At 54.2% G+C, this 27,369-nt stretch overlaps 2 protein-coding genes and 1 long non-coding RNA gene across 4 annotated transcripts; 1 reads left to right on the forward strand and 2 right to left on the reverse strand.

Annotated features, from left to right (window-relative positions):
* Window positions 1-97: 97 nt before the first annotated feature.
* Window positions 98-8,864, reverse strand: ICAM1 (intercellular adhesion molecule 1). The gene is made up of 7 exons (XM_060145226.1): window positions 8,734-8,864; window positions 6,826-7,086; window positions 2,947-3,255; window positions 2,288-2,575; window positions 1,953-2,207; window positions 1,502-1,750; window positions 98-1,418 (listed from the first exon to the last, which is right to left on the reverse strand). Exons 1-7 carry the CDS (start codon window positions 8,798-8,800, stop codon window positions 1,237-1,239), a joined length of 1,611 nt encoding a protein of 536 aa, XP_060001209.1. The 5' UTR covers window positions 8,801-8,864; the 3' UTR covers window positions 98-1,236.
* A 123-nt stretch (window positions 8,865-8,987) lies between these two features.
* On the forward strand, window positions 8,988-26,122 carry LOC132517641 (uncharacterized). Its single transcript, XR_009539788.1, has 3 exons — window positions 8,988-9,112; window positions 22,495-22,589; window positions 23,664-26,122. It is a non-coding gene; the product is annotated as an uncharacterized LOC132517641 (long non-coding RNA).
* MRPL4 (mitochondrial ribosomal protein L4) lies at window positions 17,182-24,467 on the reverse strand. 2 transcript variants are annotated; one of them, XM_060145228.1, is made up of 9 exons: window positions 24,150-24,467; window positions 23,998-24,055; window positions 23,761-23,911; window positions 21,398-21,449; window positions 19,916-20,033; window positions 19,014-19,120; window positions 18,813-18,922; window positions 18,642-18,718; window positions 17,182-17,369 (listed from the first exon to the last, which is right to left on the reverse strand). In XM_060145228.1, the coding sequence occupies exons 1-9, from the start codon at window positions 24,204-24,206 to the stop codon at window positions 17,224-17,226; spliced, it is 876 nt and encodes a 291-aa protein (XP_060001211.1). In that variant the 5' UTR covers window positions 24,207-24,467; the 3' UTR covers window positions 17,182-17,223. The 2 variants fall into 2 exon arrangements, with proteins under 2 accessions (XP_060001211.1, XP_060001210.1); XM_060145227.1 differs by having other exon boundaries at window positions 23,998-24,064.
* Window positions 26,123-27,369: the final 1,247 nt, after the last annotated feature.

Consider the following 27,369-nt stretch of genomic DNA (forward strand, 5'->3'; position numbering starts at 1 on the left):
TTGAACTGGCAGCCTTCTCTTGGGGCAGGAAGTGGGAGGACAGGCCAGAAAAGGCTCCAGCTGGACATGACACCTCCCCTCAACTCACACAAGGCCAGAAGGATGAAATAGCTTTATTAGCACAAGGGAGAGGCTTCCGCAGTTGGGAGGGGGTTCTCCCAGGCCTCTCCTCCCCACGGCCTGCAGAACCCTCGTCGCTGCAGGAATTTGGACCTGCAGACTGTTCTGTTCTTGCATGGCCCCACTGAGATGGAAACAGGTAGGACAAGGCAGGGACACACAGGGGTTGGGCACAGTTTCCTGGGACTCCATGGTTTAGCTATCAAGGAGTGAACACCCACGTTTAGGCATGCCACCAAGTGTCATTGTGAGCACTAGCAGACATGGGTATAGGTGGAGAGGTGGGTTATCAGAGGTCAGTGCCAGTGCTGGGGTGTAAGGGCTCAGTGGGTCATCTCTGGGCATGTCACCAGCTATACCTTGTCACCGTTACTAATCCCTTTCTGGGAGAAAGCAGCTTGGCCAGTGGAGTGGGAAATTCTAGCCCCACTTAATCTTTTTGCCAGGTACTCTTGTGCAGTGCACAACCAGTACAACTGTAGCTGGCGATCCTGAATGAGATTAGACTGAGAGCTCCCTGAGGGCGGGAATCAATGTTCTTCTTGTTTACCATTCTAGTCCACATAAAAGGCACTCAATAAATAGCTAGTAAGAGAACAAATGAATAAATAGGTCATCATCAAGAGTTGGGAACAGTCTGTGGACAGCAATGCTGGTGCTGGCTTCTGTCAGAGGACGTGTGGGGATTTGTGTTGCAGTGCTGCATGTGTCTGTGCAGGGCCACTTCTCTCTTAGGACCGTAAGGCCTCAGCACACGCGGGAGGGGGTGAGTTTCAATGTTTCCCAGTTGGGTGTCCCCATGCTGGAGGTCAGGGTCTCCATCATACACCCTCCGGCCAGGTCAGACCTTGACATCCCTCACATTGATGCCCTGAGCCTTGGCCCCTTCTTTTGTCTCAGTCCTGTGGCTCCACATCAGGTGTGAGGCCTGGGGGTTATAAGTGTGCAGGGGCCATGACCCCAGATGCCGTCTGTATCCTGACTGAGGCCTCTCTCCTGTCCTCTGGCACCCTGGGAAGGTGGGTATAGCTGAATGGCATATGTCCACCACTGTTCGATGCAGCCCTGCTTGTCACAGTTTGGGGGCTGAGGAGGTCCTGTCCGGAGCGGGTAGGCTCAGGGCGGCGTGGCTGGTGTGGTCAGTTTCATGGCAGCCTCTTCCTGGGCCTTCCGGGCCTTCTGTAGCTCATATTTCTGGATCTTCCTCTGGCGGTTATAGATGTAAACGGCTGCGCCCACAGCGCCCGAGATGACCACAAATGCCACCGAAATGACGATGGCCATGTTATTCTGGTGGTCTGTGGGGAGGACACAGGGGGCGGTGAGGGTTGAGCTGCCCTCACTGCCCCTGCCCTGCCCAGCCCTGAACTCCAGCACTTACAGATCACATTGATGACAACTTCACGGGTAACCTCACCGCGAGTGCTGGTGGCCCGACACTGGTAGGTGCCTGCCACCTTCCGCTCGACGGGTTTCAGGTCGCCAATGGGTAGCAAAGCCCCATCCTCTTTCCGGCTACAGTTCAGCTTGGGGGTTGGGTTCCCCCAGGCCTGGCACCTCAGGGTCTGCTGGGAGCCTTCCTGCCATGTCCAGTTTCCCAGGCAATCCCTCTCGTTCAGTCGGGGGCCATCTGAAGAAACACAGCAAGATGAGGGACGGGGTCAGGGACCAGGACATCACTCACCATCTAGGTCTAGGTAAGAAGACTTAGGTAGGAATCTGGGGAAGGGGCTCACTAGGGTGGGGGTGGGAGTGGGTGGAGGCAGGAGTTCTCGGGGTCTTAGGGGTTGGGCCTTGGAGGTAAGGGATCATTGTCTAGCAGCCCCACTCACACAGGACACGGAGCTCCCGGGTCTGGTTCTTGTGTACCACCTGCTCAGCCACCGCCAGGGCAGCAGAGCAGAAGAAGCTGCGTCCGTTGTCCTCGGCGCTGGCATTCAGCTGCAACTGGGCCCTCGGGCCCGGAGGCCTGGCTGGGGCCCCGTTCAGCGTCACCACAGCTCCAGCCTGGGCCTCGCATTCCACGTTCACCGTAGTCCATTCTGAGACCTCGGGCTGGCTCAGGGTCAGGTTGGGAGCCGGGAAGCCTGGAGGTGGGGTGCACAGTGAGCCCCGCCCCTGGCATTAGCCCCACCCCTTCAGAAGCCCCACCTGGGTTTCTACTTACTGTAGATGGTCACGTTCTCCAGAGACCTCCGGCTCTGCCCTCCCAGATTCACCGCACACGTCAAGTGCTGGACGCCTTCTTCCTCCACCTTTCCCTCGACCAAGGCTTTGGCCAAGAGTGAGTATTCATTGTACGTGATCGTGGTTTGCAGCCTCCTGTCCCCCAGCGCCAGGTGGACCTCCGCCTCCGAGACTGGGAACAGTCCATACAGGGTGCAGCTCACCAGGCACTGTGTGCCCACTTCCAGTACCGGGTGCGTAGCAAGGTGCGGGTCGGTCGTTGGTAGGACTGGTGAGAGACAGTGGGTGTAAACAGAGAGGAGACAGACATCCTGAAGCCCTTTCCCGGGGCATTTTCATTCCCCCACCTGGAACACCCTCTTCCCGGGAGACTGTGGCCTGGGTCACCCTTGTCCCAGGACACGTGTACCACTTGCCCTGGGTCACAGCCTTCTCAGTGGATCCTGCAGTCCAGGCACCACATCCCAGAACACTCCACCCCAGTGGCCAAGAAGATGCTCTTCCCAGAAACCTTTGCAATCAAGGTTGCCACCTTCTCAATGCCCCCACGGCCAGGGGCCTCTCCTTCCCAGAGACCTCACACCCCAAGCAGGAAACCCCTGTCATCCCATCCTCTCTACTGGCTCCCCAGTGCCTCACCAAAGGTTCGGAGCTTCCTGGGGGCCGAGCTGTTCTGGAACAGTGCCAGCCCTTGGGACCGCAGGTCCAGCTCCGTGCGGCAAGAGAAATTGGCGCCGTGGTCATCTCTGCTCACCAGCACCGTGACTGTGACCTCGGCAGGCTCCCCGTCTCCCGCTGGCTGACGACCCAGCTCCTTCCCCTCACGAAGCAGCACCACGGTGAGGTGGTCCCGGGGGGCCCCACCGGACACCATGCAGCGCAGGGTGAGGTTCTCGCCCACGGGCTGCCAGCGGGGCAGGGGGGCCAGCTCCACGCGTTCCGGGAACCCTGGAGGGGAGGGGAGTGTTGTTTGAACTGGCTGGCCGCCCACCCACAGGAACGTCGGGGCCCTGGCTACACCTGCTCGGGAAGTCTCACCACGCTCTTCCGAGAACACACCCCAAACCACCTAAACTAGAGAGGAATGTTAAGAGCTTCAGGATAACCCAGTGAGAAGTTCCCAAGTGGTTGTGAAGGAAGCAGAATACATTTTTATTCACTGCAGCATCTGAGAGTGAAAAGTGGGAAAGAATTTCGAGGTTTGTTGCCAGGAGTCCCGGCAAATGAATACAGTTCATTTAAGCTGTCCAGTCTCTAGACGTTGTTGTAAAAAAACTCCTGTTTTTCCTTGTCCTTTTTTTGGCCTTAGCATTTTTCTCCATAGCATCCCTCACCTCTGAGGTAAGAGATCATCTACTCAGTTAATTTGCTTTTCCACTATTCCTGCCATGGAATGTCAACCCAGGAGGCCAGGGATCTTTGTCTGTTTTGTTCCCTGTTGTATCCTTGACACCCGATACGCACTCTATTTTTTTTTTTTTGGCCACGCCCCGCGGCTTGTGGGATCTTAGCTCCCCGACCAGGGATCGAACCCACGCCCTTGGTAGTGGAAGCGCAGAGTCTTAACCACTGGACCACCAGGGAAGTCCCTTAGGCACTCTATGTTTGTAGAAAGAATAAGGTTGAGACACCCACACCGATGCGAGGCCTTTCAGGAGCTTGCTTTCAAGGGTTCCCGAATGAACCGTGTGATCCCCTGAAATGTTAAAAATCTAAGAACCACCCACAGACCCTCAGAACGAAACCCTGAATGTCCCCTGAAAACACTACACGCGAGCTTGGTTGCCGGGGTCTCCATTCTGCATGAGGTAACAGAATTCCAAGCCTGGATCGCCAGTGGAAATTGCCCGCAGAGCCCTGGTGAGCTGAGACTCACTCCCCGACCCCAGGCTCCCTAGGGAGGGGTCTTGAAGCCTCCCACTTTCAGTCCCTTCTCAAGAGGCCCTGAAATGTCACTTAAACAGTAGTGATGTTGGGAGTTGATTTTTGGACATGAGTCCACCTTCTCCCCAGGTTGCCAACCTCCTGAATAAAGCAACCTTTCCTTTTCCAACCTAAGGGGGGGAAAAAAAAAGCAGTGATGTTAAAATGTCAGGAGCCTGGAGTTGATTCCTAGTTCTCCTCGTTCTTTGTTATGGCCTGTGGGGGAGTGACTTTGCACACTGGAACAGTCCCAGCCCTCGGGGCTACAGAAATGCCTCAGTTTTCTAAGCTGTAACCTGGGGCTAATGAAGGTAGGACTATTATTATCGTTATTATTATTATTAGGACTATTATTAATCCACTTCAGAAGTTGAGAGTGACTGTACATGGGCATGAGGTTACTTTTTTTTTGACTTTTGATTAAATGTTTATTCATTTTAATTTTGCCTTTTTAAAAATTTTGAAGCCAATATATTGTGTTTTCCACATCTGAATTTTTTTGTGTGTGGTTACTTTTTAAGGTGAGAGATATGTTCTTAAACTAGACTTCTACAACACTATAAATACTCCAAACTTCATTGCAGTGTATGCTAACAGCTGTTAAAAAAAAAAAAAAAGTTTGAGAAAACCCTCAGACGTCCAACTCTTACCTCTGACCATCTGTTGCAAACTCCAACTTGCAGAGCTGGCGGCCCCCTCAAACCACAGCCTCCAAATGGAACTCACATCTTGGAGCCCAGATCCTTGCCCTGAAGGCCAGACTGGGGGAGGAGGCCTGTTCTGCCTGTACCTCTCCTTGACTTCCCATCTTTAGTCCCTCACTAAGTCCTGGTCACTCCACTCTTCAAATATTTGTCTGCCCCTCCCTTCTCGTATGCGAAACTGCGGTCAACATGCACGACCTGGACTGGGTCCATGGGCAGCTGCTCTCTGGCTTCCTGTAAGGTCAGCCCTCTGCTCTGGATCCCTGGCCTGCTCACACACCCTCCATGGCTCCCTGTCACCCTAAGAAGAAAGTCTCAGCTCCTCGGCCTGGCATTCAAAGTCCTGCCAAACTCAGCTCCAGCCACACCGATCTGTTGATATTCAATCCCTCTTGCCTCCCCAACCCCAGGTCAGCATGTTTCCCCACTCCAAATCTTTGCCCAGGCTATTCCCTCTGTCTAGAATGCCCGTCTTTACCAACTCCTACGCATCCTTCAAGGCCCAGTTAGGGGTCACTTCCTGCAGGAATTACAACTCTTTCTAGACAAAGCTCAGCCACCCAGAGATGCTCCCTCATCTTTACACTGGCAGTGGGGCAGGACCAAGCTCGAGTCTCTCCTAGGTGACCCCTTGCTACTGTGTGCAGCTGTCTGTTCCATTTCACAGAGGTGAAAACTAAGGCAAAGTCTGGCACCCGAAGAGGGAGAAATATATCAGAGCCAGGACTCAAACCTGGAGGATTGGGCTTTCAACTCTCAGGGTGAGATGCAGGAGGTCCTGTGAAAAGGTTTTCTGGGGGTTTTCAGAGGCCACTGGGAATGTTTGGGGACTTCCCTCACTTGGCCAGCAGCTGCTCAGACATCCTCCAAATCAGAAACAAAGCTGATGTTTGCCCCAAAGCTTCTTTTACGCAGGCCCTGTGAAGGCGGAATGTCCTCCAGGCCTCACTGCATCATTAGACCCTTCCGAGGAGGTCTCATGTGAAAAGCAACCAGGAAGCCACGTATTCCCCCCTCCCCCGCTCCCCACATCAGAGTCACCCAGTTAGTGAGGCCCATGCTGGGACTAGAACCCAAGGCTGTCTGATCCCAAGGCCAGTTGGCCAGTTCTCTTTCTTACTTCCTTTTTTATTTTGTTTTGTTTTCATTTGAATTTCATTTACCTATGTATTGCTTACAGTCATGCTAACTCACTGTCACACTTCAAAATGCCCAAAGTAAAAAAAAGGCACATGGAGAAAACTCGCTCCCTGTGCTCTCCCAGAGCCCTGCACCTTCTCTCCTCACAGCCAGCTATATTGTCATTTGTTGTATTTCCTTTCTGGGCCCTTTAATGCAGAAACACAGCCTCCCTAACCCCGAGCCCATGGCTCCCTAACACTGTGGGTGGCATGCCACTCATTCTGGGCATACCTTACTTTTGAACTTGACAATACATCTTGGAGCACCTGTCTCATTCTTTTACACGGTTGCATACTATTCCACGGGATGACTGAACCAGTTTCTCTCCCCAGCCCTCTACATTTGAGTGCCTTGCAAACTTTTACCCTTTCAGATCAAGCCACAGTGAATAGCCCCACACTCCCTCAGTACCCTGGTGGGTGGGGACACCTATAGGCCCAATTCCCAGGAGTGGGTTTTCTGTGTCAAAGGACCCAGACATGTGACATTTTGAGGACTGAGTCCATACTTGGAAGTCACCCCCAAGGAAGTTCAAGGAAGGGTTCTAGATGACAATGAGACTTTCAGAAGATGGGCCCCCTTGCCCTTCAGTGAGACCCTACCCGCCCCCACCCCCAAGTAACAAAGGCTGTTCCAACCTGCTGGGGACTCCCTCGTCCACCTCCCCAACCCAGGCTGCCTAGTCCAGCCCCTGGGCCCAGCCACTCACAGTATACGGTGAGGTTCATCAAAGCTGATGACTGGTTACCGAGACAGCTCGAGTAGCATATTGGAAAGCTGTCTTTTTGCACGTCACTCAGTTCAAAAACCTTCCAGTTGTTCCCATGGTCTACTTCCCTCTTGGCCAGCTGAGTCTCTAGGCCCAACATTGTGTGTTGGTCACAGGAGGTACTGCAGTTCACCGTTATGGAGGCTCCTCGGGATGTGATGGCTTTTTGAGGATGCACTGACGTTTGGGCACCTCCAGGCCCTGGAACCAAAAGATGTGGAGGGGTCAGACATGACAAATCGGGCTCATTAACATTACTGCATCCAGCCTGTTCTGGGTGCTGCGGACACAGCCTTGAACAAGACAAAACTCTGCTTTCAGCGTGGGAGACAGAAAAATTCACGAGCACACAACATAATTAATAACTGATGCTGACAAGAGCTTTGGCAAAAACAAAATGGGATGATAGAACAGACAGTGCCTTGGTGACAGGGTAATGTGTGAGCAGAGATCTGGATGATGAGCGGGGGCTGGCCATCGAGAGAAAAGGGAAATGAGTTCCAGGAAAAGGAGCAGCAAGTGCAAAGGTCCTGAGGCAGGGTGGCTGGAGCAGAGTCACAGGGATGAGTTGGGGGGAAATGAGGTCAGGAAGATCATGCAAAGCAGTGTTAAGCCACGCCAAGGAAGTGTTCTTCATTGCTAGGACAATGGGCAGCCATGGAGGATTTTAGCAAAAGAGGGGCATGAAGTCAGTGTTCTTCCCCCCCCCCCCGCCCGCAAGAGGTCAGGTGGAGGGAGTCAGTCCTCCAGGGATAAAGGGGTTCCAGTCAGGCTGGTTCCTTACCCACTTGGACAACTGGTTTCCCCTCTCAGGACCTCATTTTCCCCATCTGTAAAGTGGGTGAATATAGTCACCCCAACCCCTGCTGATGCAAGTAACTCCTAGCACAGGGCAGGTAGCATGTGGCTGCAGGTAAGAAGGAGGGGGCTTGTTGGGATTAGCTCCCGCAGACTGTGGTACCTCCAAAGCTAAAAAACAAAGTCTGTCTGAGCCCACCCATCTGAAAGCTGCCCCCCACCCCGCCAAAGACCTCTGCCTTCAGCTTTGGGTCTACTCCATCTGGGATGGAGGTGGGCGGAAACAGCAGCTCCATGAATTCTCAAGGGTGATTCTGGGGTCGCTTCCATTTCACAGAGGGAAATGGTGAGACCTGAAGGGAGGTCACTCAGCTAGAAAGTGGTAGAGTCCCGATTAGAGTCCGGATTAGAACGTTTCATGGAGCTGGTAACCACGGTGTGGTCTGCTCATGAATTTTTCACTCTCCTGCTTCCCGACACTGACCACCATTTGAGACCAACTGTCCCCCTTCTCCCCTCCCTCCTTCTAGCTGGAGTTGATGAAGGGCTGCTGGGGCATCCCATTCCTTAGCCTCTGCTCCCTTGGCAAGTCAGCCCTGGAATTCCCCTGAGTAGAGTCCTGGACTTCCCCCAAGGGCACGGGATGAGGAACAGAATGTCTGTGCGTGTGTGTGTGTGTGGGGGGGGTCCCAGTCTACCTAAGCTTGGCACGGGGCCACATCTCTACTCGGTCTGACCACCTCCTGGGGCCAGGACACAACCGCTGCGATGTGAACACTATTAACTTCTCCATTTTACAGCTGAAAAAGTGAAGCTCCTCTGGGAGAGGCAGCCCATAGTCCGAAGGCACACAGCAAGCCATGATGTAGGGTCTGGATTTGAACCCATGGCTGTTGACTTTCAATCGATGGCTCTAGCCCCAACTTCCCATAAACAGCTACCTAAGTACCAGTGTCCCCAGCCGGTGGGGAGCCGGTCCTCCTACCGCTCCCAGGGCGCAGCCCAGATCCCAAGAGCTAGCCCGACGGCAGCCCCCCCACCCCTGATCACCTGGGAGCAGAGCCCCGAGCAGGGCCAGGAGCGCAAGCGGCGCGGGATGGGCAGCGCCAGGAACCATCGCAGGCGGAGGCAGGGCGGACGAGGTGGCGCAGAGGCGTGGGCGCGGACTGTGGAGCTGAAGACCTTGTGGGTCCTTTTATAGCGGCCAGCCAAGGGGGGCCGAGGGGGCGGTGCTGCCTTCCCGGAAACCTCGCGCTTTCCTCTCCGGAACGAGGGCTCTGGCATTTCCGGATTGAGAGGGTGCCGGGGCCGAGCAGGGTTGTACCCTCTCGCGGGCCGCTCTCGCACCGGAATTTCCGAATTGAAGTAGTGAGGGCTGCCTGGCGGCAGCGGCCACAAAACAACCCGGAGACTGCTCCCGGAGCTAGGGGTCCCGTCCCCGGGCTCGGCTACCCCTGATTCCGCGTTTACACAGTGCTTTATTGGATACTGCCAACCACCCTGGACGGTAGGGACTAAACTGAGGGGTAAACTGAGGCTCCAAGCTGCGAGGTCATTCGAACTCCAGTCTGACTCCCCATTGCACGCAGGCCTCTTTAACCGAGTGGACGGTCCCTCGTTTCGGTGGGGCCCCAGGAATCTTCCTGGGGCGCTCTCGATCAAGGGTGCCCCTCCCCAAAGGGGCATGTCCCCGCCCAGTGACACCGAGATTCTCTGAGAAGCGGCCGCAGAAAGCCCAGGCACTTTCTGTGAACCCTGGGGGAGAGGACGTAAGGCGCATCACGTCCGGGGCTCCGCGTCCCCCACCGAGGGGGGTTCCCACTCCCCCGCGGCCTCGCTTCCCCTTTCGGCCACCAGCGCGGGGGCGTCTTTACAGCTTCCAGAAAAAGGAAGGAAGGCGCGTGGTCCTGACGTGCCGAGCCCCTCCGTTGCAGTCCCCAGGCTCCGCGGGGAAACTGAGGCCGCAGACCTTGACGGGGGAGGAGAGAGGGGGCGCTCGAATGCTTGCCTTCTGCAGGGAAACTGAGGCAGCTCCCAGGCCCCGGAATGGGGCGGGGAGAGGGGGCGCTCAAACCCCTGTCCTCTGCTCGCAGCTCCCGTAACTCGAATCGCGGGCGCCAGCACTAAATCTGTACGGGTGTTTGCCCCGGCTTGTTCCATTAGGGTGTTTGGGGAACATTGTGAGGTCCCGCGCCGCGTCTATAGGCCGTCCCACGCCACCGCCTCCCCCCAAGCCACGCCTGCGCGTGTGACCGCCCAAGACTCGGCATCCACCACGTCAGGGCTGGGGATCCTGGAGTCTCCGAACGCAGAACCCAGCCGCCTAAGGCTTCCTGTTGTGGCGCGCGCGCCGCGTCGCCAGGGAGACCTCAGAAGGGCCAAGGAGGTCGCGCAGCAGACGGGGAAGGGAGGGGGCTTCAAGGACGCTCGACCCCTTCCTCCCGGGGAAGGGGCTGCGAATTACTCGCCAGCCGGAAAAGAGTCCCTCGCTCCGCCCCGATTGTTCCTAAGGAATTTCCACGGGGATCTTTCTTCTTGCAGTGTGGAAGGTGTTGAATTCCCGCCCCAAACGCACTGGGCAAAGGCCCAGAGCGGGGGCCGGGGACGTCCCTGGGAGGGTCTGGGAAAATCCTCCGCCGGGGGGTCATTTTCCGGAGGATTTTTACCAGTTTCGAATCACTGCTTACTTTGGCCTCTGTCCCAAGTGCGCGGGCGGCGAGCTCCCCCGCGCGGCTCTGGTCCCCCTTACAGCGGTAAAATCGTGCTTCTTCCTTCTGTCTCTCAACACTTGCTACGCAGTGTCGATTGAGAGCCTGCTGTGTGCCAGGCATCGTTCCAGGTGCTGGGGACGCAGCAATGAACAGAATAGACCAAAATCCCTACCGTCATGCAGAGATCGTCTTAGTCCGGACGACAGAAACAAAAATAAGGTATATGGAGACATAGCTTGTGATTAGTGCTAAGAGAAAGTAAAGCAGGGAAGGGAATAGGAAATGTGAAGGTTAATAAACCTTTAAATAGAGTATTCTGGGAAAGACTGAGAAGGTGACATTTGAGCAAAGAGCAGAGAGTCCTGACAATATCAGGGAAGGAATGTACCAAGCAGAGAGCACTGAATGTGCCAAGGCCCTGAGGTAGGAAGGAGCTGCCTTAAGGAACAGCCAGGAGGCTAGTGTTGCTGGAATGCAGTAAGGGAGGGAGAGGATTGGAGGAGAGGAGGGAAGGAGGGAATGGGGTAGAGCATGGCCTGGGGAGAACCTTGGCCTTTCCTCTCAGTGAGGTGGGAGCCATGGAGGGGTCTGAGCAGAGCAGGGACACGCCCTGACTCAGGCCTTTACAGGCACCCCCCTAAGACAGCAGGAGCTAGAGTCAGGTAGTGGGGAGGACAGGGTAGAAGGAAGCCAGGAGACGGGAGAGGAGGTGACTGCTCCAGTGCGGGGGAGCAATGATGGAGCCTGGAGTGGGCAATGGCACTGGGGCGATACGGTCCAATTTGGCATTTATTTTGGCAGCAGGTCCAACTGTGTTTGCTGGGATGTGGGGGGCAGGCAGAGTCAAGGTCAACTCCTTGGTCTTGCTCTGAGGTCCTAGGAGGGTGGAGGGCCATTTCCTGAGATGAGAATGGGGTGATAATAGGGGGCAGTTTGGCAGAAGAAGCACGCACCCCCTAGTCTATGTTCCCTTTGTGCTTTCTTGAAAGAAAGGGAAGCATATGTTCCCCATCCCTTTGCTGCAGCTACCAGGAAGGGCAGGGCTTCCTCCAGGGTGCCAGGCAGTCTCAAGAAGGTCAGGGAATGGCCCCACTGCAGACCAGAGGCTGTGGACCCAGGGCAGAAATACCCAAACCCCACTCCATGGCATCATGCCTGCTCGCCCCTCATTCTGAGGTCTGGCGTGACCACCTTGCAGTTCCCTTGACCTGGAATGCTCTTCTCGTCCCTGATATGGCCAGCCCTTTCTTAATGGCCTGAGCCTCTTCCTAAAAGCTTTCCCGGACGACGCTCCCTGACTCCCTGACTCCTTCCATCCTGGGCCACACCCTAAACGTTCCCTGTCACTTGCTCTAATGGTTTCATTACTGAAACTTCATTCACTTGCTGAAATTCTTTTGATTGACCTGTGTCACGTTCATTTGCGTGAGCTCCAGAAGGCCAGGGACCCTCTCAGCTCCAGCATCTGAATCAATGTCTGGTCATTATAGGCAGATGGTCAATACATATGTGTTGAATGAATGAACTTCTCTTATTCTCTGAACATTCTGCACATGCTGTTCCTCCAGCCCAGAATTCCCTTCCTACTGCTTTTACAAGAGGTTACCAGAGGATTTCATCTACCAGGTTGTAACAGGGCTAGGAGCACAAGGAATTGAACCTGGCCCCTGCAGTGAGAGTGCCAAGTCCACTGGACCGCCAGGGAATTCCCAGATGTCTTTTCAAGAGAACAACTTTGTTTCCTTCAGATAAATACCCAGAAGTGGAATTCCTGGATCCTATGGTAGTTTTATTTTTATTTTTTATTTTTTAAAAATTTTTATTGAAATATAGTTGATTTATAATGTTATAGGTAGTTCTATTTTTAATTTTCTGAGGAACCGCCATACTGTTCAGGCCATCGTCTGAGTAATATTCCATTGTAAGGCTATATCAGTTTGTTTATCCATTCATCAATGGATAGACATTTGGGTTGTTTCCACATTTTGGCTCTTATGAATAATGCTGCCATGAGCATTCAGGTACAAGTTGTTGTATGAACATGCTTTCATTTCTTTTGGGTATATACCTTGGAGTGGAATTGTTGAGTCCCATGGTAATTCCATGTTCAACTTTTTGAGGAATTGTCAGACTGTTTTCCATGGCAGCTGCACCATTTTATCAATACATTCCCACCAGCAATGTACAAGGGTTCCAGGTTTGCAATTTCTCCACATCCTTGCCAATATTTATTTTGTTTTATTATTATGGTGATTGCCATCCTAATGGGTGGGAAGTGGTATCTCACTGTGGTTCCCCAGTCCTTCTGATCTGTCCAGTGGATAAGCCAAGCACAGTCCTGCAGCAAAGGCAACTGGGGGTGTGCACGGACCAGCAAGTACCGAGGGGATGTGGCCAAAGTGCACCTGCCACCAGCTGTGACCTTGAGCAAGCCACTTCCCCTGGTGGTACCTAGATGGCCTCAGCTGTAGAAAGGGATGGTAATGCATCCCTCAAAGGGTGGGTCTAAGATTTTTCTTCTTTTTTTAACATTATTTACTTACTTTGGTTGCGCCAGTTCTTAGTTGCATCAGGTGGGCTCCTTAGTTGTGGCTCGCGGGCTCCTTAGTTATGGCATGTGAACTCTTAGTTGTGGCTTGCATGTGGGATCTAGTTCCCCGACCACAGGTCGAACCCGGGCCCCCTGCACTGGGAGGGCAGAGTCTTATCTGCTGCCTCACCAGGGAAGTCCCGAGATTTCAGTAAGACCATTCATGTGCAGTGAGAACAGATAACAGGAGTTACAAGTTGTCTGTTTCCATAGGACTCAGCTCTGAGAATCCCCCCTCAAACTTCCTAGGCAGAAATACAGACTTCCTCCTCTGTTCCCACAGGTTAGTTCATTCTAGCATCACGGTTCCTCATCAGAGCCCCAGGGTGTAAAGCAAAAATGCATGCCGTTTGGATGTTGATCAAAATATAACTTGGGGGCTTCCTTGGTGGTGCAGTGGTTGAGAGTCCGCCTGCCGATGCAGGGGACACGGGTTCGTGCCCCAGTCCGGGAAGATCCCACATGCCACGGAGTGGCTGGGCCCATGGGCCATGGCCGCTGAGCCTGCGCGTCCGGAGCCTGTGCTCTGCAACCGGAGAGGCCACAACAGTGAGAGGCCCGCGTACCGCAGAAAAAACAAAAACAAACAAACAAACAAAACATAACTTGGCTTCTCCTTCCGCTCTTTGAAAGTTTATTCTGTGGTGGACTCTGCCTTGCCCCTGGCTGAGAATCCTGCCCCGGACTCAGGTCCCGATCAGCATCACGTTCAAATCTCGGAACTTGGTGTTGGATGGGAGCCCCAGGTGAGGCTTCTCCAGGCTGGAAGCCTTGGTAGAGAAGAAGGGCCTAGTCCCCCTGCTGTTGACCCTCTTTCTGTCCCCCTCACCTCCTCTCACCAGCCTGTGGGTCCCTCCTGCCCAGCCAGGTGCAAGGAGGAGGGGACAGGGCGTTTCCTCCATGGCTGGTGGCTTTGCCCTTTTGGGTACCCCAGCAGCGTGTTAAAGTGTTCTGGGGGGGCTCTTTGAGGCCTCCTCTTCCTGGAGACCCCTTCGCTGGCATGGAGGCATCTTTGATATGGGTTGTGGCTCTTCCCTCAGCCCTTGGGGTCTGATCCTACCCTCTGATTTCTCCTGGTGGGCCTCCATGCTGACCACCAAGAAGCAGACACCCTGACTCCACCATGAGAACCGCCTGCCTCTCGCCCCTGGATCTCCTGGGAGTCAGATCCCAGCCCTGTTGACTCACTCGAACTTTCTTAAGCCAGGGTCAGCCTGAGTCTTTGGTGTCCTGCCTTCAGGGATATTTTCCAGAGGCTGTGAAGTCACCTTCCTCTCTAGGCTCTGGGTTAACGCATGTCCCAAGAGGGTGTGATAGGGCTTTTTGTTTTGTTTTGGCCGTTCCGCGCAGCATGTGGGATCTTATTTCCCCGACCAGGGATGGATGTGCAGGTAGCACGTCTGAAGCTCCTCTGAAGAAATGTCTTCACCCATCTCTCTCTTTCTAAAAAAAAAAAAAATTATACAGAATTTCAAAATAGACATCAGCAAAGAGGACATGTGATGAAGCCACATGTGCCAACTTCCACAGTCCTCATGGCCAATCCTGTTCCTTCCTTCCCCTTACACCCTGTCATGGGTTCAACTACGTCTCTTCCCCAGTGCTAACCCCCAGATTGTGATCTTATTTAGAAATAGGGTCTTTGCAGATGATCAAGTTCACGTGAAGTCATCAGGGTGGGCCCTAACCCAACATGACTGTTGCGCTTATAAAAAGGGGAAATTTGAACACAGACACACACAGAGGGACAATGCCATTTGAGGATGATGACAGAGATCAGGGTGATGTATCAGGCCAAGAAATACCAAGGATGCCAGCAAACCACCAGAATCTAGGGGAGGGGGATGGGACAGAGCCTGCCTCACAGCCTCTGAAGGAATGACGTCTTGATCTTGGTCTTCTGGTTCCAAGAACCATGAGACGGTATTTTTCTGTAGTTGAAGCCCTAGTCTGTGGTACTTTGTCAAGGTAGCCTAGGAAACTAATACACATACTATGCCCTGATTATTAGCACATTCTAGACCCCGGATCGTTTTTTTCTGGTGTCTTTTTCCATCCTCGATCTGGCAGAGGGATCCCAGTGTCAGCAACAGGTTCTGACCCCTTCCTTCACCCTGTTTCCTGATGGCTGTGATGTGGACGACTGAGCCTGACTACGCATAGCTACGACTAGGCTGGGCACTGTCAGGACAACAGATGGGTCTTACTTGGGGCCTCGGTGTCCCTGCGGAGCTGGTGAGAGGCACAGGGAGAGGTAGGTAATGGTTTGGGTTTAGCCCAGCATTTCCCAACCAGCCTCTGCACCCCTCCTTCTTTTTTTAAAAAAGATAAATTTTATTTATTTATTTAGGCTGCATTGGGTCTTCGTTGCTGCATGTGGGCTTTCTCTAGTTGTGGCGAGCGGAGGCTACTCTTCGTTGCAGTGCACGGACTTCTCATTACGGTGGCTTCTCTTGTTGCAGAGCACGGGCTCTAGGCGCACGGGCTTCAGCAGTTGTAGCTCATGGGCTCTAGAGCGCAGGCTCCGTAGTTGTGGCGCACGGGCTTAGTTGCTCCGTGGCATATGGGATCTTCCCGGACCAGGACTCGAACCCATGTCCTCTGCATTGGCAGGTGGGTTCTTAACCACTGTGCCACCAGGGAAGTCCCTGCACCCCCTTCTTACTACTGGCTCCAAATAGCTTTTTCTTCTTTTAATTAATTAATTAGGCTGTGCCGGGTCTTAGTTGCCGCACGCAGGATCTTCACCACGGCATGCGGGACCTAGTTCCCCCACCAGGGATTGAACCCGGGCCCCCTGCATTGGGAGTGCAGAGTCTTACCCACTGGACCACCAGGGAAGTCCTAGCTTTTTCTTTTTTACTCAGTCAAATCTGATGCTTTAAGGATCACAATTTATGTTCATTGAGGACTTTCAAAGAACGCGTTGTAAGCTCTGAAGGCACTCCCAAGAAGCATTCCAGAGATGTTTTCAGCGAGGAGCAGCCCAGTCGATGGGTCACTGCGGCCGCCTGGTTGGGCCAGCACACCAGATGGCAGTTCTGGCTTTTTTTTTGCATTCATACTGTTTTATTTTTTAAGATTTTTAAAATAAATTTTATTTTTGGCTACGTTTGGTCTTTGTTGCTGCATGCGGGCTTTCTCTAGTTGCTGCAAGCGGGGGCTATTCTCCGTTGCGGTGCGCGGGCTTCTCGTTGCGGTGGCTTCTCTTGTTGCGGAGCATGGGCTCTAGGTGCATGGGCTTCAGTAGTTGTGGCACGTGGGCTCAGTAGTTGTGGCTCGCGGGCTCTACAGCGCAGGCTCAGTAGCTTGGTGCGTGGGCTTTGTTGCTCCGTGGCGTGTGGGATCTTCCCGGACCAGGGCTCAAACCTGTGTCCCCTGCATTGGCTGCCAGATTCCTAACCGCTGCACCACCAAGGAAGCCCCGGGCTGAGTTTAAAGAAACTGACCTCGTTACTTTATAGTCTGTATTGTGACAATTAGCAACAACAACAACTTGTGGGGGGCAAATAACACCAGCAGACTCAAGGATCAGGATACCGGTTTGGTGTTTTTAAAAAATGTTTATTCACTCATTTATTGACCACGTTGATACTGACTCTGTGCTTAGGGAAAATCACTGTGATGAAAGCTCAGGTCTCCACACTGCACCCACTTGGGGAATCAGGTCCACACTTGGACTGAAGGACCATAATAAATGGGACCACAAGCCCCGTCAGGAATGCAAGCGCTCGGTGAGAGTGCTTGGGATTGGGAGGCACCATGAGTAGGTTCCTAGCGATGGCTGGTTCTCTGCGTGCTCCGAGGCTGACTCACCCCAGAAAAGTTGATGGTGGGTCATTTCTATAAACAGTGCCTTGAGGCAGCCGGGTACCCAGCGGTGCGCACCGGGGAAAGAGCCTAACTCGCCAAATGGAATTATTCACAAAACGGCAATGAGCTGTTGTTCTGTTTCTCCTCTTTGATTAAAAAGTAAAATTTATCTTACACAAAAGAGACTCGGGGCAGGAGCTGCCCCAAGCTCCTGTCAGCGGCCCCTTCCCGGTAGTGATGCCTGCCTGGCTGCTCTGTGAGTGGCCTCGGCTTCCCACCGGGATGAGGGGTTCTGGCCGCCCTTGCAGGGTGAGCGGGAGGCTCCCAAGCCCACCGGGGGCTCGGCCGGGCTCGGAGCAGGCGCACCGCGTGGACAGCGAGCAGGAAGGAGGGTGGCCGATGGGCCCTGGGGGTGCCGCGTGGGGCTCAGGGGAAATCGCGGTAGGGCAGGCGGAAGGGGTAGAGGGGCGTGTGGCGCGAGTCGTGCCAGAGCAGCTTCTCCTCCAGCAAGGCGACGGTCGGCAGGGTCAGGACCAGCGTCTGGTGCTTGAGCATGCTGTGCACGTTCAGGCCTGGGGGGGCGGGGTGGAGGCACAGTCAGGGCGGGTCCCCCCGGCCTCCAACAGAAACACCAGGGTCTGGTGTAGGGTCCCGAGCCCCGTAGCCTGGGTTCAAACCCTGGCTCAGTCGCTCACCCCCAGCGAGACCCTGGGCAAGAGACTGCCCTTAGCTCGTCAACTTCCAACCGAGAGCATCCTAAGTACCCAACTCTGCCCTGCGCTTGGGCACGGTTCCCACCTCACACCCCAGTGCGGGAGGCTGACGGTAAACAGAGCAGATAAACAAACACAATGTACTGAGGGAGGCCCATGGGGCTGCAGCGAGTGATGAGGGGAAGGAAGGGGAGGGCAGGGCAGGGCATGCAGGGTCTGTGGTCCTCCGGGGAAGACTTGGGCTTCTACCCTGAGTGACGAGGGAGCCCTGGAGGGTGGTGGGCAGAGGAGGGACAGGACCTGACTCAGGTGCTCAGGCGCCCTCTGGTGGCCGTAGTGGGAGCGGGGGGGGGGGGGGACGGGAGTGCAGGACAGACTGTGGGGAGGAGGCGGTCAGCAGGAGCCTGGGACCAGGGCACAGGCCACTGGGCCCTAACTGTGTCAGTCCAGGCAGACGGTGGGAGCTGGCCCAGGGCGGTGAGAGGCGGTGGGATTCTGGATATGTTTGGAGACAGCGCTGACAGGGTGAGCTAACAGACTGGAGTGGAGGGGGACAGTGTGGAGCTGCTGGGAGGAAGGTCTCGCGTGCCAGGATGACTAGCAGAGCCCACGTGCCGCTGTCCAGGAGGCAGCCGGGCACACAGTCAGGAGACCAGGAGAGAGCCCTGGGGATTAGTCACCGCAGCCACTGGTGTGACGTACTCAGGACAGCCCTGATCCTGCGTCTCCGAGTGAGGAGCCGGGTGGGGCCAGCCAGTGGGCCCTCAAACTCACTCCATGCCTGGCACCGTGGCCCAAGCTTGGACAGATGTGACCTCAGAGTGTTTTCTGTGTTTTGGCTGCACCGTGCAGCTGGTGGGATCTTAGTTCCCGGACCAGGGATTGAACCCAGGCCATGGCAGCGAAAGCATGGAGTCCTAACTACTGGACCACCAGGGAATTCCCCTCAGAAGTTTTCTTTAAGAAACACATCATTCTCCCAATGTTCCGTCTGGGCAAACTGAGGGTTGGGTGGGGGAGGGTGGTCACTGCCCAAGGCCACTCTGTGACCAAGCTGCAGATACCGGATTTGAACTGGCCCATGCTGTACTCTCTGGGGGTCTGGGAGACAGAGCGGGGCCCTTTGCTCACCAATAGCAGGGACCAGGCTGAAGGTCTTCAACCCAGAGGCAGCTGCCACAACGTTCTGGGGCATGTCCTCGTGTTCCCTGAAACAGAGGCCAAGAGGTGAGCCGCTGCCGAGGATGGACCGCCCCCCCGTCCCCCTACCCCGGCCACCCCTGCTCTGCCCGGCACCCTCACAAGTCCACGAGGAGAACGGAGTCGCCCCAGCGGCGGTAGCGGGCCAGCTCCATCAGGTACTGGGGGTCTGCGGTCGGCAGCTCCAGGGAGTCCACGATGTGCAGGTCGTCCTGGTGGGAGGAAAGGACAGTCTGAGCCCACCCTGCACCCACAGCCCACACCCCAGGACCCCCGTGGCTCCCGGCAGGACTGCTGCTGTACCTGGGCCAGCTTGACCGTCAGCGCCACCTTGAGGCCCTGCACCCGCACTTTCATGGGCAACATGTAGTAGTAGCTCGTGGGGCCCCGGGGGCCATGGGCAATGCCTCCTGTGTGGGCAGAGGTGCGTGAATAGGGGAAGGCCCCAGCCGGGCTTGGAGGTCAGAAATCTGCCCCAGTGCCTGGCACAGGGGAGGCAGGAGGGAGGCTGCCCTCGGCCAGGAAGAACCCCGACAGAGAGGGCAGGGCCTCAGGTAGGGATGGAGAGGGGAGGTTGCATCAGGCATCACCTGGGACAGGTAACTTCACCTCACTGGGGCTTGGTGTCTTCAGCCGTCAAACCTGGGGTGAGGATGGTCTACCCGTGTGTCCTCCCTCTGCTAGGCGCTGGGAGTGCAGCAGGGAACATGCGGGACAGGATCCCTGCCCCCACGCCATTCATATTCAGCCAGAGACTTGATCCCAGAGGGAACCAGGCAGCACAGGGGGTTGCAGGGGGTGGGGAGACCCAAAGAGGGTCAGGGAGGGCTTCCTGGAGGAGGCATGGCCCAAACACATCGGAAGGATGAGAGGGATTGGCCAGACAAATGGGAGATGCCTCTGAGTCAGCTCTGTTTGGTCTTGGAGGGTGTGCAAGGGACAAGGGGGTGCGGTCTGCAGCCACCAGGGCCTGGAAGGCCAAGATGAGGGGCTCAGACTTCACGCAAAGGCCGCAGGAGCTGGGAGGTTTAGGAAGAGCCCTCTGGGTGCTGTGTGAAGTGTGGGCCAGGAGAGGTGAGATGGGAAGTGGGGCAAAAGGGGCTGTGGCCATGGCCTGATGAGAGGCCAAGGCCAGAGCTGCAGGGAAATGGGGCGAAGTGGATGGACTCTCCAACCTCTGACCGCACGTGGGCAGACCTGCTTACCTCCTCGCCAGATTGGGGAGCGGATGCTGCCATGCCTGGCACGCCCACTGCCTTTCTGTGGCCAGGGCTTCCGGCCACCGCCCCGCACCTCGGCCCTGGTTTTGGTCTTGGCATAGCTCTGTGGGCGCAGAGTGAGGAAAGAGTCAGGTTCACAAGGGAGGTGCCATTGCAGACGAAAGGTGCCAGGCCCAGGGACACAGCAGTGAGCTGGGCGGACTGGCCTGCCGCTGGGGAGCCGGACAGGAGACACAGAGACTGGGGCTCCATCGGGACAAGCACGGAGTGCTTTGGGAGGGAGAGAGGAAGGGAGAGATAAATCAAGAGTTCCCTCCTGCACTCCAGAACATCAGCCTCAGAGAGGCAGGGGCTCTGCTGCCTGACACACAGTATGTACTTAGTATTTTTTGAATGATTTCCATGCAGCTGTAACTAAAAGGAAGCTGGGGGAATTCCCTGGCTGTCCAGTGGTTAGGACTCTGAGCTTCCACTGCACGGCACAGGGGTTCGATCCCTCGATCCCTGGTCAGCGAACTAAGATCCTGCAAGACACGTGGCCATAAATAAATAAGTAAAATTAAATAAAAAAATAAAAGGAGGGCTTCCCTGGTGGCACAGTGGTTGAGAGTCCGCCTGCCGATGCAGGGGACACGGGTTCGTGCCCCGGTCCGGGAGGATCCCACGTGCCGCGGAGCGGCTGGGCCCGTGAGCCATGGCCGCTGAGCCTGCACGTCCGGAGCCTGTGCTCCGCAACAGGAGAGGCCACAACAGTGAGAGGCCCGCGTACCGCAAAAAAAAAATAATAATAAAAATAAATCAATAAATAAAAGGAAGGTGGGGCGTGGAGAAAGACGCGGGGGTTAGGGAGAATCAGGGAGCGATGCGGGTTAGAGGATCATGCAAGGCTTCCAATGCCAGGCTGACGACTTCACTTCCAGGGCCACGGCGAGCCAGGGAGGACTCGCCAGACTTGAGGTGGGCGGATGCAAGGCAGGGACTCTGATTGATAACAGCATCATCAGCGCTCTTGGCGTAAGATCCAAACACCTCACGTTGCCCCTGTTGACCTCCATGGCCACACTGGGCCCCTTCTGATCCCTGCCACAGAGGCTTTGCCTGTGTTGCTCTGACGCCCTCCACCCCAGCCCCACTGCCCGCTTCACCTGGTTAGCGCCTGTCACACACCTGAGGTTAAACGCCCCTTTCTCTGAGACAACTTCCCTAATTATACATTTACAGGCATGACTACTTGATTCATGTTCTCCTCACCAGCTAGACTGGGAGCTTCAAAAGGACAGGGACCTTGCCTGTCTTGTCCCCCAGCACAATGCCCAGGGTACAGTGGCAGTTCACAAAATGCCTGGCAAATGGCCCATCGGTGAATGGGTCAGGAGAGAGAAGATGGGGCCTGAGCCCCACAGTCCAGAGAAGACACAGCAGGGGCATCCTCTGCCCCCCCACCCCCGCCCCACTCAGGGCACTCACAATTCTCTTGAAGTTCTTCTGCCAGATGGTAACCTGGTGCAGGATATCCAGCCTGTGGAGGACGGAGACATGACAGGCCCACTTCCACTTAAAACCCTCTCCGCCCGACTAGATGAAAACTCCGGGGCTTCCCTGGTGGCACAGTGGTTGGGAGTCCGCCTGCTGATGCAGGGGACATGGGTTTGTGCCCTGGTCCGGGGAGATCCCACATGCCGCGGAGCGGCTGGGCCTGTGAGCCATGGCCGCTGAGCCTGCGCGTCCGGAGCCTGTGCTCCGCAACGGGAGAGGCCACAACAGTGAGAGGCCCGAGTACCACAAAACAAACAAACAAACAACAAGAAAAAAACCTCCGGCTCATCCCCATCCACTTCCAGGGCCCTGTGTGACCTGCCCCGGTCCCTCTCTGAGCCCATCTTGCACCACCTCCAGCTCCACTCTGTGTCCGTTCTATGGAGTCCAGCCTCCAAGCCTCTGCACTTGCCGTTCCCTCTGCCTGAAATGCTCTTCCCCTGGCTGGTTCCTTTTCTGCCTACCAGTCTTAGCCCAAATGGTATCTCCAGGAGGAGTCCCCTTGCTAAAGAGGACTTTACCTTACTCCTTTCCTACCATTACGACTTCCTTACTGCCACTTCTTTACAGACTGGTTTGCCTCTCTACCCCTGTGCTGCTCCATACAGTAGACACTGGCCACATGTGTCTGGCCACCCCTGAAAGGTGGCCAGTGCCGCATGGTGAAACAACAAGATTTTAGATTTATCAGGCTAAACGAAATATATTATTGAAATCAATCTCATTTGTTTCTCACTATTTGAAAGAAAACTTGGCTACTGGAAAAATTTCAGTTACATGCATGGCTCGCATTGGACAGTGCTGCCAGGCTGGTTCGCCAGGGGTTGGCAAACTATGGCTAGTAAGGCCAAATTTGGCCTGCTGCCTGTTCTTGTAAATATGTTTTACTGGAACACAGCCACGCTCATTCACTCACACACTGTCTATGGATGCTTTTGTACTACATCAACAAAGATGAGGAGTTGCCATGGAGACGTTACAGCCTGCAAAGCCAAAAACATTTACTCTCTGGCTCTTTACAGAAAAAGTTTGCTGATCCCGGCTTAGACTGGGAGCAACATCAGCAACCTCGGTGCTCATTCACTGCTGTATCCCTGACACCTAGGATGGAATCCGGCACATAGTAAGTGCTTCATAAGTATTTACAGAATAAACAAAATATGTCGTTTTTATCACCCTCTAGCAGACTGGGACTCTGTAAAGACAGAGAGCAAACCACACAAATAAGTAACAGTAATCCATTAATAGCACTTATGTGCCAGACACATACACGTAAGAGACATCACACACCTTGGCAAGCGAAAACTTGGTCCTGGGAGTTGGCCCATATAGGGTTGAGATCTGGCTCTAAAGTTTATAAGCTGTGTGACCTTGGGCAAATTTCTTAACTTGTCTGTGCTCAGTTTCCTTACCTACGAAATAAGAATAATAGAATCCATTCCTAGGGTTGCTATGAGGATCTAGTTAACTAAACTGCAAGTAGGGTGACTTCCCTGGTGGTCCAGTGGCTAAGACTCTCCGATCCCAATGCAGGGGGCCCAGGTTTGATCCCTGGTCAGGGAACTAGATCTCACATGCCACAACTAAAAAGGTTCCGCATGCCGCAGCTAAGGATCCTGCATGCTGCAACGAAAATCCCCCACGCGGCAACCAAGATCCTGCGTGCGGCAACTAAGACCTGACGCAGCTAAATAAATATGTATTTTTTAAATGCAAATACGCTCCCCCCCCCACAAAAAAAGGGAATTCCCTGGCAGTCCAGTGGTTAGGACTCTGTGCTTTCACTGCTGAGGGCTGAGGTTCAATCCCTGGTTGGGGAACTAAGATCCTGCAAGCCACGTGGCCAAAAATAAAATAAAATAAAATGCAAATAGACTGTCACAGGCACACAGTAAGGACTTAACCACTGTTAGTGCTCATTTTTGCAAAAACCAATAACAGCAACAATAACCAACATTTCTACAGACCATATTATGGGCTAGAATGATCTCATTTAATCGTTTGAGGTTTGACAGAATAGAGACACTGAAGCACAAGGGGGAAGGCAGGATTTGAATCCAGTCACTCGGGTTCCAGAGCTCTGCGTCCCTAACCCTCAGAGGATGTTACCTCTCAGCCCTCACCTTCACACAACTCTGCAGCAAGAAAAACCATCATTCTCTCTCTCTTTTTTTTTTTCATCACTCTCTTCTAACAGGTGGAGAAACTGAGGCTCGAGTCCAGGTCATCCTGATTCCTAAATCCCCGCTCCTCGTCCCTCTGCCACTCAGTTTACCATTTCGGCTCCCACTTACCTGGGCGTCGCGGAGAAAACGTCTGGGTGCAGCTCGGTCAGACCCAAGCGCTCCTGCTCGTAGCCCCGCAGGGACTCGACCCAGGCCTGCACAGGACGCCGGTGCGCGAGTACCGGGAGCTCGCACCTGCGCAGCACGGGCACCCGATGACCTGGAGCGATTGGGAGGTCAAGGGTCAGGAGCAAGGGTCAGAGTTTCCGGTTGCCTCCCCTCCTAGGGCAACCCCAGCAACCTCACCCGCGCTCGCCACCGGTTCTGGTTTCTCCGCCGGCTGCACTGCCTCTTCTGCCAGCGCCTTTAGGCCCTGTAAACGGTAAGCAAGACTGAGAGACGATCCCCGGACCCTCCAACCTTTGTCCTCCGACCCCGCCCTCAGTCCCCGGCCTCACCCGGCAGCCCTTGGGCCGAAGCCAGGCCCGCGCCCCTGCCCGGACTAGCTGCAGCATTGTAGCGCAGCTCCCCACGCTTAGAGAGGTCAAGGCTTCCTCTGCTGGACTCTCTCGACGCCTCGCGATGACGTCACGCCCGCGACGCCGCCGGTCGGGTTTGTATTCGGTGTTAGAAAGGTGGGCGAGCAAGAGCAAAGACGGCAGGGTCCGCTAACGCCTGTCCCAACCTCCGCCCCAAGACTAACCCCAGACGCTAATTTTCACTGCTGGCCTAAAGAACCCTCTGCAACACCTGGGAGCGCGACCCGACAGCAAGAAATCCCGCCCCCCTCTTCGGTCCCGCCCCCAAAGAGCCGGTGCGGTAATCCGGCCAATAAAACCTCCCTGCTCAAAGGGCACGCTCCTCGTTCAGCCAATGAGCTCGTTCAGTCTGGAAAAGTGGCTGGGCGGTGCTAGGGCGGGCACCTAAGGGAATATGGCCAGTAACTGTTAGGCTTTTTTTTTTTTTTTTTTTTTTTTTTTTTTTTTTTTTTGTCGGCCACGTCCCCAGGGCCCGCCCGCTTTGGGCCTCCAAGACCGTAGCGGTTGGTTTCTCCAGAAACGTGGTTTTGTTTGCTTGTTTAAATGCAGGGCGTTATCTCTCACAGAAAGTCCTCAGGGTAGGGCCTGGCGGATCGTGCTTCTCCTCTTAGATTCCCCCAGGGCACGTCCCCCTCAAATGCGTCAGGGTAGGAGATGTGTCTCCCCCCATCTCCTAGGCTAAGGTCCTGTCGCATCTCAGACTGCCAGGACTCTCCGAGAGCAAACTGGGGAGTCCACAGATCCTGCGTTGCCTCCCCCGTCCACTCTCACCAACAGAAATCCAAACGCTCATTTTGTAGGTTCTTTGCCACGTTCCCCGTCAGGCCTCCAGGCGGCGCCACGAGCCCATAGCAGCCTGCCCTGGCGGGCCAGACCTGAGCACTTGATTACCAGTGAGAAATGGACCGAGTTTAGCCGCCAAGAACGGTGGTCTGGGAGCCAACCTCAGTGTCCTCATCTGGAAAATGGGGAGGTGTGAGATTCGATGAAATGATGGAGGCAAAGCATGCGTAGCTTTATTATTATTATTATTACTATTATTTTGAAGGTGAGTTTTATCATCAAAGCAAGACAAGAGCCAAGGTAGGGGACTTCCCTGGTGGTCCAGTGGTTAGGAATCCGCCTTCCAATGCAGGGGACGGGAGTTCGATCCCTGGTGGGGGGAACTAAGATCCCACATGCTGCGGTGCAAGTAAGCCCGGGCGCTGCAACTGGAAAGAAGACTGCATGCTGCAACAAAGAGCCTGCGTGCCACAACTAAGACCCAATGCAGCCAAATAAAAATAAATAATAAAAGGTCAAAAAGGAAAAAAAAAAAGCCAAGGTAGGGATGGGGGTGGACCGTGGAAGACTTGAAGGCTTTTGTTTTGTGTTTTTGCATCTGATATGTAACATGGATATTTTTGTGAAGTATTAATGAAAACTTATAATGTGTTTCATTGTGCCTTCTATCCTTGCAAGAACTGTGGATATGTGTTTCAAACTCCACACCCTTTGCAATTTTAAAAGGTCTTTTAATTTTGTACAATTTTGTTTATTCATTTTATGTTTGCATAAGTAATTCACACACCTCGTAAAGAAAAGTCCAAAAACTACAAAAAGAAAGCTAGAGTGAAAAGTCTGTCTCCACCCTCTGTTCCCTGCCCTGCCCCCACCCACCTCTTTCCCTTCCCAGAAGCCACCACCACAACCAGCTGTGTGTCTTCTCCCAGAACCAGTTTATTATTTTACAGACAGATTTACATGTCTGTCCTGTGCAAGAGAATTTAGATTTTATGTGGTGAAGGACGGAACAGCACTTAGCTGCTTAATGATTTATTGGGCACCTACTCTGTACTGCTGGGGTAAATCCAGCTGACACCCTTGAGATACTCACAGCCCAGTGCAGAAGGTTGAAAGATCAGAATGGGGGAGGGGAGGTCTACGGGGTCTGTGGGAGCACAGGGGAAGAACTGCTAATCTGTGGTGGCGGGGGTCTCAGAGGCAACTTTTCTGAAGCTGCAACCGGAGAGCTAAGGCTTGAGGGTCCATCAGGAGTTTGTCCAAAGGAAAAAATGTGATCCAGGCTGAGGAAACAGCAGTTGCAAAAGCCAGAAGTGGGGACTGGGGGAAGCGGTGGCTGGACTTTCCTGATGGCCACAAGCTTAGTTCATTGACTCAGTCATTTATGTTGAACCCACCTCAGGGCCTTTAGTACTGTTGTTCCTTCTGCCTGGATCATACTTTTCCCAGAGCTACACATGGCTCGATCCCTCACCTCCAATTCTTTGCTCAAATGTCACCTCCTCCGAGAAGCCTGTCCTGACCACCCTATTTCAAATTGCAATCCCCACCCTTGGCCCTTCTGACTGCCTTATCCCGCCCTATTTTTTTCCCATCAGAACTCATCTTCTAACATCCTATATAATTTCCTGGGTTTTTTTTTAAAGATCTTTATCTTTTTAAAAATATTTGTTTATTTATTTATTTGGATGCATCGGGTCTTGGTTGTGGCGTGTGGGCTTCTCTAGTTGCGGCACTCGGGCTTCTCTCTAGTTGCGGCGCGTGGGCTCTAGAGCGTGGGGTCTCAGTAGTTGCGGCATGCGGGCTTAGTTGCCCCGCGGCATTTGGGCTCTTAGTTCCCCGACCAGGGATCCAAGGCAGGCGTTGGAAGGCAGATTCTTAACCACTGGACCACCAGGGAAGTCCCTCCTCGGTTTTTTTTAATGCTTTTTGTCTGTCTCCCCTACTAGAGGAGAAATTTTGTCTCCCCCTCTTGGCAGAAATTTTGCTCTGTCTTGTTCCCTGCAGCCAGCATAGTGCCTGTAACACAGTGGGCGCTCAATACATGTTTCTTGAGTGAATTCCTTTGTTCATCATCCTAATGCAGGGGTATTACCAGAAACAGAGCCCCCCTCTCTGTCTCTTGGGTCTCAAGATCTGTAACCCCCTGAGGTCACAGGTACATAAGGTACCCAATGAATGATTATTTACCCAATGGCACTGGAGTCACATAGACAGGTTCATATCCAGGGGCTGCTGCTAATTGGTTGGGTGTCCCTGGGCCAGTGGTTAGCACTTTCAGAGTTTGGCCCTAATTGGTAGGTGGGACACACACAAACTCTCCCCTACTGAGCTGTGTGGAGGATGAGTTCTCTTT

The sequence above is a fragment of the Lagenorhynchus albirostris genome, chromosome 3 (genome assembly GCF_949774975.1).
Source record: "Lagenorhynchus albirostris chromosome 3, mLagAlb1.1, whole genome shotgun sequence".
NCBI lineage: Eukaryota > Metazoa > Chordata > Mammalia > Artiodactyla > Delphinidae > Lagenorhynchus > Lagenorhynchus albirostris.